General features: G+C 36.5%; 1 protein-coding gene across 1 annotated transcript in view; it reads left to right on the top strand.

The window, feature by feature from the left end:
• The window catches only part of LOC109363904 (potassium/sodium hyperpolarization-activated cyclic nucleotide-gated channel 1), a 194,744-nt gene extending 189,193 nt beyond the window's left edge, over positions 1 to 5,551 (top strand). Inside the window, exon 5 of the mRNA XM_031557236.1 lies at positions 5,417 to 5,551. Within this exon, the coding sequence (XP_031413096.1) occupies positions 5,417 to 5,551 (135 nt within the window). The remainder of the gene's footprint in view (positions 1 to 5,416) is intronic.
• Positions 5,552 to 10,761: the final 5,210 nt, after the last annotated feature.

Here is a 10,761-nt window from a genome sequence, read left to right as displayed (position 1 = left end):
TGTCTAATGCATTGCTTTTTCTTTCTCTTGGAATTCAAAAATTTGAAAAATCATGAGAGAGGGATTTGTTTAAATGCTAAAGTAATCTTTTTTTAATTTTAGTATACACGGGATTCTCTATTATGTGGCTCCATTGTTTGTATTAAAAGACACAGAAAATAATGAAATTAATGGCAACACAAAATGATTCCAGAAGTAAAGAAAAAGATCCTGGTTTGCTAGTTTGTTTTCATTTTTTTGACTGTTTTCTACTAAAATGACATTTGATCCCAGTAATGGAAGTAGAATTCAGTCCTTCTTACAGTACAAGGAGATGATTTGCCAAGACCAGCATATCTTTCTCCTCCAAATCCTTCCAAAGCTCAGGGCATTCAAAACTAGAACTGGTACAATTCAAAATGGAAGAAATAAACACAGAAAAATAAGAAGAGTTTTAATAAAGCCAAATATGTCAAACACCATCAAACAGCACCTGCTAAGAATCTGACTGGTTGCCAAGCACTGCATGCTGAGAGAAATAAAAGAAAGCAAACATTGCTCCCACATGTTTACTGTGATGAGCCAAAGACATAATTTTTCAGTGGAATTTAACAGTGATTATTAGCTACTGATTAGAGAAGGTGGACAATAAAATCACATACCAAGATAAACTGCAAAAAAAAGATGGGATTGAGGTACACTTCAGAGTGTTCTGCTGAAGAGAATGGAACTGTTATCAAAGAAAAAATAGCAAAAATATGTAAATCAGAACTTGGTTTCCATGACTGAAGATCCAAGGTCTGACATAGGAGGAAGACACGTCAGAGCCAGGTAGACTCAACCTGACTTATCATTCTGCCTTATGAAGAGATAATCTTGCGTTAGCATGTATGCAGTAGGTAATAGGACTCATATTTGAAGTAGCAAAGTCCTTTTGCATTTTGTAAAATCTTGGAAACCACCATGTCTCAAAGATATTTGTCTTTGCTAAGGCAAAATTTATATGAAACAAGTAGAATATATGAATATTTTTAACCAACTATTGTAAAACAAAGTGGCCAATTAAGCAGTCACTTGAGAAGGAGGTGAAGACCATTAGTAAAACACTAGCTCCCATAGACAGTGGCAGTTTTTAATAGGAAGATGTTCACTTAGTGCTCTGGATATCATTGAATAACCTTGATTGAAGTCTGGTTAATATTTCTTCAGTCTGTAGGCATAAACTACTCATATACAAAGTCTGAACAAGTGAATAGAAGTAAGATTTATAGTATCATACACCATGTCTCATATTCATAACAATTTCGAAATTGACTTGATAAAATGACAGCTACCATATCTTTTTTTATTATGTATTTTTCATATTTGCAACCATTTTCAATTCACTCTGTATATTCTGATTTTTATCTATTTGTGAATCAAACACACAGGGTTTCAGAAATAATAAAAAGGCAGAATCAATCAGATAAAGTTATTTTACCAGTTGCAAGTAGTAAAGAGGCATAAAATTTATGGAATCTAACTATACAAATTAAATAGGAAATAAAAAAAAATACATCTTACTCCATGCAATTGCTACTGTCTTAGTCTTGAGAAGAAATTTTCAATCATTATCACAGAGATGAAAGATTTCTAGGCTTGACACTGATCTCAGATATCCCAAATGGCATCTTTTTCTAACCCTTTTTTTTTAATATGCTTTTATCGTCTCAATTTATGATATTTTAGCACCTTTTCAGTTAAGTTAATCTAGTCCAAAGAGAAAAAGTGTATTTCTACAGAAAAAATGCAGTAATTGCAAGATAATTTAAAAACAACTTAATGATTGTTATTGGGTGTTCAAACATAGACAGCATTCATAATTTGAAGCAGAGATTGCTCATTTTTAATTTTCTCTTCAAGCATTCAAATAAATGTTTACAAATGAATAACAGAGTTAGTACAGGACAGCTTTAGATTGTGCAGCACAATGCCTTGCATCAAGTCTTCCTCTCACTGTGCCAGTTTGGATATCTAAATTCTCCTGGAATTGTATGGGGAGAGAGACTCAATATGGCCTTGCAAGAGCAAGCAAGCTCTTGGGCAGGTTGAAGCAGCAGTCGCTGAGCTGTATTTCCAATTTTCCCCTTCCTCCATGAACTGCAGCACATGCTCAAGTACCTTGTGCTGTGAGACATCTGAGCTCCTTACTTCCACAGTGAGAAAGAATGGCCACCTTTCTTGTCTGAGGTGGCCAGAAGAGCAGATGGCACAGATTCCCCTGCCTGGGCAGTGCCTGGGGCAGAAGACAGTCCTGGAAATGATGAAATAGCTACAGAGCTGACCTGCATCCAAGCACTTGAAGCAGAAGTCCTCCAGGCTGCTTGTGCTGGGGCGAGGAGCAGCAGATGGAAAGAAATGGAGAAAGGAGACTCCTCACAGCTCTGACAACATTGCTTTGCTGAGAGGAATAGAAAGTTTGCAGTTCCTGCAGGTTTAAGGCAAATGACTATGGCTCCCTGGAGTAACTGATTGATTCTTCAACCGCTTCCATGGAGCTTTTAATAGCTGGCTGCCAGATAATCCACAAGTGATGCTGGTAACGGGGACAAAACCTTTTATCAGAAAAATGTCTTAAATGCTAGGGCAGAGAGTTGTGCTTCTTTCTGCACAGTTATTGTAGTAGGGCTAAAGGCAATGAGCTGGCTCTGCCATGGAGTACATCAGGATTTGATTAGTATTCACTGCTCGTGCCTCTGCATTTTCTTAAGAAGAGAAGAAGATTACTCTGCCCTGTTTTCTTAAGTTTTTATCACTTGTGGTTAAAACCATGGTGGAACAACACCTCGACATACTCATTAGTAAAGCTAGAAACCTTTTCTGGAAAACCTTAGTTATCCGTATCACACAGATTTCTGCAGGATCTTAGAAAAATGATCGTTCTAGTATTAAAACTTGAAAACACATAGAAGAGGAAGAGCTACAATAAACAGGACCACATCCCCATTTAACTAGGCTTGTACTGGTGTTAGGCAGATGACTAGCTTGAGTTTTAGACACCCAGCTGAACTTGCAGTATGGGAGTTTTAGCATGTAATTTCTCGATCTGTTAACCAAAGTTTCTCATGAAGTACTGATTTGTTACTTCAGTAGCTGTTCATGGTGTTCACGTTTTTACAGAAAATGAAGCCCCTGCTTTTCTGGTGCTGTTGGTAGTTTTTACAAAGCCTGAAAATAGCATAGCTCTCTTTACTTAACAATAGTACATTTTCACTTATAAAGGATTATAAAGTATTTTAACATTAGGTTCATATCATGTTCACAGTGATGGAGCAGGTGAGCAATTTCGCAGATAAATCTTACATTTTCTGTGCAGTTGTGCTACAGCACACATACAACACCGGAGGAACTATTTATTTTGGATGATTTACTTCAACCTGTGGTGGCATCAAATTTTACAAGTAAATAAAATTGGAACCAAAGTGAAATCTTGTCACTGAAAGGTCAGTGTAAACTTTCTGACGTCTAAAGGAATATGTAAATGTAGCCACCGAACTCAAGTTTATTTGTTGAATATAACAATGGTAGTTGTGTCAGTATAGGGCTTTTACTAACCTTCTCATTCCATCAGTTCATTATAATGATTTTCATTCGTAATCATTACCTTGAATTTTTGTTGTGTATAATTGTGATATTTAACTTGACTTCAATGTTCCTTATCTTTCAAATATGAAAGAGCAATAGATATTGTTACACCAAGTAAGGACAAAACTATTCCCTCTCTCTCCCTAAACGAGGATCAGAAGTAACTCACCTTTGACCTGCAATAACAAAATAAATATCTTTGTGTCTTTTCAAGTGCAACTGAATAGGATAAGGTGTTAGGAGAAGATTATGAATCTTCTCTTAATGCCCTCAGCACACTGCTTTCCTGCTTTGTTCTGTATATTGTTATTGTGATTCAGCTTCTTGTTGCAGTCAGTCTTTCTGGGGTAATGGAATTGGTTATTTGTGCCTTGTATCTTTAAAAAGGTGACTGATTCCTCCCTATAGCACTTCCTATGCTAGCCAAGTGCTATCCATCCGGCTGCATCATACCTGTTGCCAAGCTGTAATAAGACTCTCACTGCTGCTAAAATGACAGATGGGACTTCCTTTGATTTATTGCTATGTTGTGGGTAATTTACCTATAAAGTGTTCTGCTGTCTTGCATTATGGATTAGGTTTCTAACAACTTTCCATTTGAAATTGCAGAGCAAGCTCATTACAATTTAAGCCATGTTCATGATGACTATATAAAATCAGTGGGAAGACATGACGTAATTCTAAAGACAGACTTTACAAACATCCTTCTTTCTTCTTTTTTTTTTTTTCCCTACAACAATTATCATAGGGCAAGTTATTTATTTTTATTTTTTATTTTTTAAAGGAAACAAATTACAAGAAACTTCTGTTTTCCAAAATTTCTGCTTGGAGGGAACTTTTTATAGAACGAGTCATTCTAACTCAAACAGTTCTATGGTTCAGTGTTTGTTTCCTGCTTTTGCAGAAGGAAATAACACAATATGACTGAGAAAATAGTCCTTGTTATGTAGATTTGTCTGCTTCTTTGCCTTGCTAGAGAGGGAAGGAAAGAAAGGAAGACTGATTTATTTTGACTCCTAGATAATAATTTTCTTCCAACAACACTCTTTTTCCTGAAGTCTGAGAAATTAAAACATTTTCCTTGAAAACATAGTTATTTGGACAACTCAGACAATAAATACAAATTTATACAGTCTACGGGTTGTATGGGGTAGCAGTAGGACTGAAACCTGTTCTCAGCAAGAGACTCTTATAAAGTCTTTTCCACTGAATTATGTGCTAAATTCTTTTTTTTTTCCAAGTGGTTAGTAACTTTGACAAAATTAAAACACAGTCTCAATAATAAATATAAAAGTAAAATGTTTTTATTTCAATATTTTCCTAAGATGTACTAGCCTTACCCTGTATAGCAAGTTTCTGCAAGCTGAACACTAGGAATTTATTAAAAGCACAACAAAAGCAGATCTCTTCATAAAAATGCACAATGCCATAAGCTCGCATTGTGTTGTTTGTTGTTAGGAAAATGTCACTGTTAGGAAAATGTCATTTTCACATGAGCATCTGTATGGTCTCCTAGAAAAAATATAACTTTAGTGGCTTTCTTTACTATAGGCGAATCTAGCCAAACATATTTCCTCAATGCAGCATTTAATGAGAATATGTAAATAATGTTATAATGTTTCAAATACAACATTCAGCTATTTTTTAAATAAAAATGAAGACAACAGGCTCTTTGAGCACTTCTTACTGCACTTCTGACTAGAGCTATCAATCAGAGTTTAAAGGAGTTCATTCCCTGAAAGAAGACATCTCCTTATTCTTTTTGAACATTATTTTTCTTCTGCTTAGATCTTTTTTCACTTCTGATCTGCAGAGAACATATGCTGGTAAGAGCCTAGCTGTCTATACTGATGCAGAGCATCAAGAGTTTCTCAGCCCTCCTTTGGGCAATATCAAAAGGCGAACATGGGCCTCACCCCATCAAGGAGCCTCACCTGAGGCAGTCTAAAAAGCTGATGCAAATGCACATTGAGCCAGACTGGAGAAAGAAAGGTTTGATTAGTAACAGAAATAATAGAAGGGCATGTGTGACTTTTACCTATGTCATGCCTACAAAGAAAAAAGAAGCTGAAAGTAGCAGGAGCCCAAGGAGATGCAGAGTGGGGGAAGAAGGGGGATGAAGAAGGGAAAGAACTAGGAGTGTACTGTGGGAGAGGCTTCTGGCATATTTTAAGGAGCTTACAGTAGAGGATTTATGGATGGGCATTGAATTGGATGGACATCTGCTGAGGAAAGCCTAAGATCAGATGGTATGTGACCTTATTTGGAATAAATTCAGAAACAATTTGTCATGGCCTCCATTTTGGGGGCAGAATGACAGATGAGAGACTTAGTTTCTGCCTTTGTTTCTTCCACTTACTTTGAGCAAGAGCAGGTTCTCTAAGAGGACAGTGCCAATAAAATGAGACCTAAGATCATAGAATCATAGAAGGGCCTGGGTCAAAAAGGACCTCAAAGATCATCTAGTTTCAACCCCCTTGCTGTGTGCAGGTTTGCCAACCAATAGACCAGTCTGCCCAAAGCCATATAAGATGGATCAACCCAATGGTCAAAGTGAGCTGGTACCAACAAACTTGTTCAGCAGGAAGTGGGATTTTGGGTTGCATGTACAGAGATTACAGCAGTTGATAGTCCCTGGTTCATCAGGTGGGCCTACAAGACAAAGAATGGCATTTACAGACAGCTTTGCTAGAAAAAAAAATATGAAAGGAAGTAAAAGAACTATAAAAATGGACAAAAGAGATTAAAATCTCTAATGGACCATATTGGATTTTAGAGTAAGGCTATAAAAATCAGTGAGTAACTGTGACTGAAAAGCAGTGGAGCAATAAAACCACAACTATATGTGACTCATTAAATGAAAATATAATTCTTTATTACTGAAAAGTCTTGTGTTAAATCTCTGTTCCCAAAATATTTAAGAACATGGCTTCTCCTCGTAGAGTTGATTTGGGGAAGATAACAAGTGTAAGTTGGCCAAAACAGTTTTGAACTTTTAGGACAACAGGAAAACATAATCTTGTCCCTGCTTGAGACTTTGAAGAAAAATTCTAAATCTTCCCTTTTTTTTTAATAATTAAATTTTTTTTTAACTTCAGCTGTCTATTCTTATCTCTTATAGTTTCTCAGTCCAAAACTATCTCAGTCTACCCCCAGTCCAGTTTCTGCATCTGGCAGAGAATATTTTTCCCCCTTTTTCTCAAAACTGTCTCTGGAAGCTATTATTGTTTTGTTCGGAGATTGGAGAAGTGCTCTGATGTACATAAACCCTCCACCAATCTTGCCATGGGAGGAAAATAAATATTTTCTTTTCTGGAAAATGCTGTGCCACTTATGCCAAAGAAATGAGAGCTTCCTGCAGGAGCATACAGTGGTGTAATTATATAGAATAATGTGACAAAGCAGGAATAAAGGAAAATAAAGTGAATTGTGAAAGCTTTGCTCTGTGATATATCCATTAATATGAGGTGCATGCCCCATTGCATGTGATATTTAAATTTGTGATACAGTTATGAACAGAATATGTAATAATCTTATGGCAGACTGAAAATTAACTGTCTTTCTATCTACAATCGCTGAAGGCAATTCCTCAAAGAAGTGATTTGGTTTTGCACTTAGCACCATTGCTAAAGGTACCAACTTGCTAAAAACGGAATTTAACTTCATAACTTACATTATATGCAATAACGATAACGGGTAATATAAAGGATTTCTATGTAGGCCATCCATTTAAGAAAATGTCAGTATCAAACATGGAATGTAGAAGGAAACACAAATTTAGGTTTTGTTTTGCTGCTGCTTTAGCCCCTAAAGTCCTTAGATTACTACAGATGTTATATGCATTTATTATTTATAGCAAGATTCTTATCTAACACTTGAATTTCAGCCTAAGCAACATTCTTTTTCTGCAGTTCTCAGGAATTAAAACTATAGAGCCTGTATTTAGATATTTCTACTCAAAAAGATAGTTCACTATCTATGCAGATTTAAAACATATTGATTTGACAAGAAGATTGTAAAAACAAAAACTGGAAAACTTAAAACAGAATGATAACTTCAGAGTGGGTATTTTGTTAATATATTATTTCCTGAAAAGAAATAGCAAATGAACTTTGTGGCACAAGTGAAATAATTAAAATAAGTTAAAATAAAAACAATTTTACTGAAATATATATACATCTGTATACATATGGGCTTAAAAGTCTAGTTAAATTCCTTAAAATACTTATTTTCAGGTGATTACAGATTTCTTCATACTCACCACTGCTAGTACACTTTCTTTAAAACACTCAAAATTCTTCCACTTCTTCTTCCTGTTGAGTTAAGAAGAATAGAAATTAAAAACCTTTTCTTGTCTCAATAGCCTGTTACCTATGTTTTGCACACAGCCTGTATGCTGCTTTCTTTATAAAGGATGCGCTACTGTTCTCCTGGGAGGGTTTTCCTACGGTTTCATTGTCATTGCACAAAACTTCAAGGTCCAGACTACAGTGTCTGAAGACTACATGTGATGGTAGCTCAGTATAACACTGTATTGAAATTATCAAGTGCATATGTGAAACAAATAGCCTCTGGAGGCTATCCCACTGAGAGCCAGTGGTACTATCATGTAAATTCCTAGTTACGGAAAAAAACCTATTTTATTCTAGTCTAAATCAAGGAAAGCTTTGCTAAAATTTCTGATACTTAGCAGACTTTTCCTAAAAATACGTAAGGTGGTATGAAATTGATACACATTTTCTAAATCAAATTTCTTTTTAAAAAGTCACTTTGTTCTTTTAGTTTAGAGCTGCTTATGGATTTTTTCAGATCCCTTTGCTAGCTTTTCACAACTTTCACATTTTGTCTTAGGCTGTTGAAGATGTTTTATGCCTTTGTCTAACATCTCCAATTCTTGCCTTAATATTATAGAACAAAGAGAAGAAAAAAAAAGAACCATTATTTGAAATTTCATTTTCTGCTTTGTAGTTACAGCTTTTTGAATTTACCTGTGGATGTTCCCATCTATATTGAATAAAACACTTTCTCTGAGTATTTCTACTAAAATCATCAGCAAAAAATATGTCATAATTTGTTTGAGAGTTAAATCTATGTATACATGTGGGAGGCAATCCACTAAGAACTTCGTGTTTTTAAAATGTGACTTTGATTAATGTATTGGATTATTTCTTCACAACCAGAAATGTCACATATACTGTTAGTTTATTTGCTTGAAGAAAGCTATAATTTACATTAAAATAATAGAATCAAAGAATGGTTTGGGGTGGCAGAAACCTTGCATGTCACCTAGTTCCAACCCCTTTGTCATGAGTAGCATCACCTCACGATACATCGGGATGCCTAGGGCCTTGAATTCCTCCAGTGATGGGGTATTCAGAACTCTGGGCAGCCTGTGCCTGTGCCTCACCATGCTCGTAGAGAAGAATTGCTTCCTAATATCTAATCTAAATCTACTTTTTTTTTCTGCTTAAAGTTATTACCATTGATAAAAGTGACCGCTGATAAAGAATCTCTCCCCATCTTTCGTCTAGCCCCCCATTAGGTACTGAAAGGCCACTGTAAGATCTCCCCAGAACCTTCTTTTCTCCAGATAGAACTAACCCAACACCCTCATTCCCTCTTCACAGGAGAGGTGCTGAAGTCCTTCGATCATCTTCATAGCCATCCTCTTGTCCCCCTCCAACAGCTCCACATTTTTCTTGTGCTCGGATCATCTAGTCCAACCATCCACTTACCACCAATATTTGCCCACTAAACCATGTCCCTTAGTACAACATCTAAACATTTCTTGAACACCTCCAGGGACAGTGACTCGATCACTTCCCAGGGTAGCCCCTTCCAGCTTCTTCAGAGAATAAATTTTTCCTAATATCTAAACTGAAGCACCAGGACTCCATCACACCAGATGGAGCCTCAGAGGGCAGAGTAGGGGGCAAAAGTCACCTCCATCAACTGGCAAGATGTATTAGGATATGTTCTTCGGAGTCTGAACCCCACTGACTTTGCTGTCCCCAAAGAGTTTCTAAGCTCTCTTAGGTATCATTTTGATTCTTAATAGTAAATTGTTATTAAATTTTAATGAGCCTAAGTTTTTTGTTTTTTTTTTTTTTCCCCTACCTAGCAAATAAGTTCCATAATTTTTGGAATAGAAGGAGAAATATGCTGTGGCTCAGTAGTTTCCTCTGCAGCCACCAGATGTATGTAAGTGTATGCTCTGAAAGTAATGCCACCAATTCATTTCTTAGGAAAATGCAGCAGATGCAAAGACCACATTAACAATATTTAACAGTGCAAATTCGCAGCTACAAAACACTATTTGTTTCAACATAGTCATCACCGTTAGCTGTTTAACCAGCAGTGAACAAAAGCCTTCGTGCCACACCTGTGAAAACCAGTGGAGGTGACCCTCTGTTGTTGTCGCCACTGCAGAAACACACCACCCACTGTCTCACTGTGTTTGCATCCACTGCTTGGTCTCCAACAATGTTCAACAAGCATCAGTGATACCAGTGGGTGCCATTTGTTCCACATGAAGGAATTCAGTAACACTTTGCTTCATATACACTTTCATGTCAGACACCATCAGACTGCCCCTCTGCTGCCATCTGTCTCGTGGCAACAAAATGTAATGGAATACTGTTGGGAAGGTTCAGCCTCTACTGCCCTATCACCAATACCTCTCACATTGTGAACTAACATAATAAAATAGGAGGCATTACTTTTGGAGCAGCCCTCCTATAATGATTGCTTCTTCCAGAAAATACAACAGTTTTCATAGGAAATTACTGTCCTACAGACTCGAGGGCTGACATTTATCAAAGAAGCCTCCAGGAGATGTAAATTCATTACCCTAAATATGTCTCTGAAGCATTCATACTTCAAGAATAGATGAATACAAGTTAAGCTGAAGCAAAAATAAAGATTGCAGGTATTTTAAAGGAATGAATTAGACACAGTACCAGGGAACAAGCAAAAGGGCAGTTTGTCAGGGTACTGGAGGCTATTGCAGTTTGTACAGGAATCTCAGAACCACAAATGCCAGGTGTTATTGTGTGTTAGCCACAGTGACTGAGGTTAAGCTGGAGGAGCCTGAAAAATCATGGAAAAAGATCTTAAGGAATGATTTTCATCCTCAGTGCTTTTTTGTGTATGAAAAGA

This window comes from Meleagris gallopavo, chromosome Z (assembly GCF_000146605.3).
Source record: "Meleagris gallopavo isolate NT-WF06-2002-E0010 breed Aviagen turkey brand Nicholas breeding stock chromosome Z, Turkey_5.1, whole genome shotgun sequence".
In the NCBI taxonomy this organism is placed as follows: domain Eukaryota; kingdom Metazoa; phylum Chordata; class Aves; order Galliformes; family Phasianidae; genus Meleagris; species Meleagris gallopavo.
This window is presented reverse-complemented; position numbering and strand designations above follow the sequence as displayed.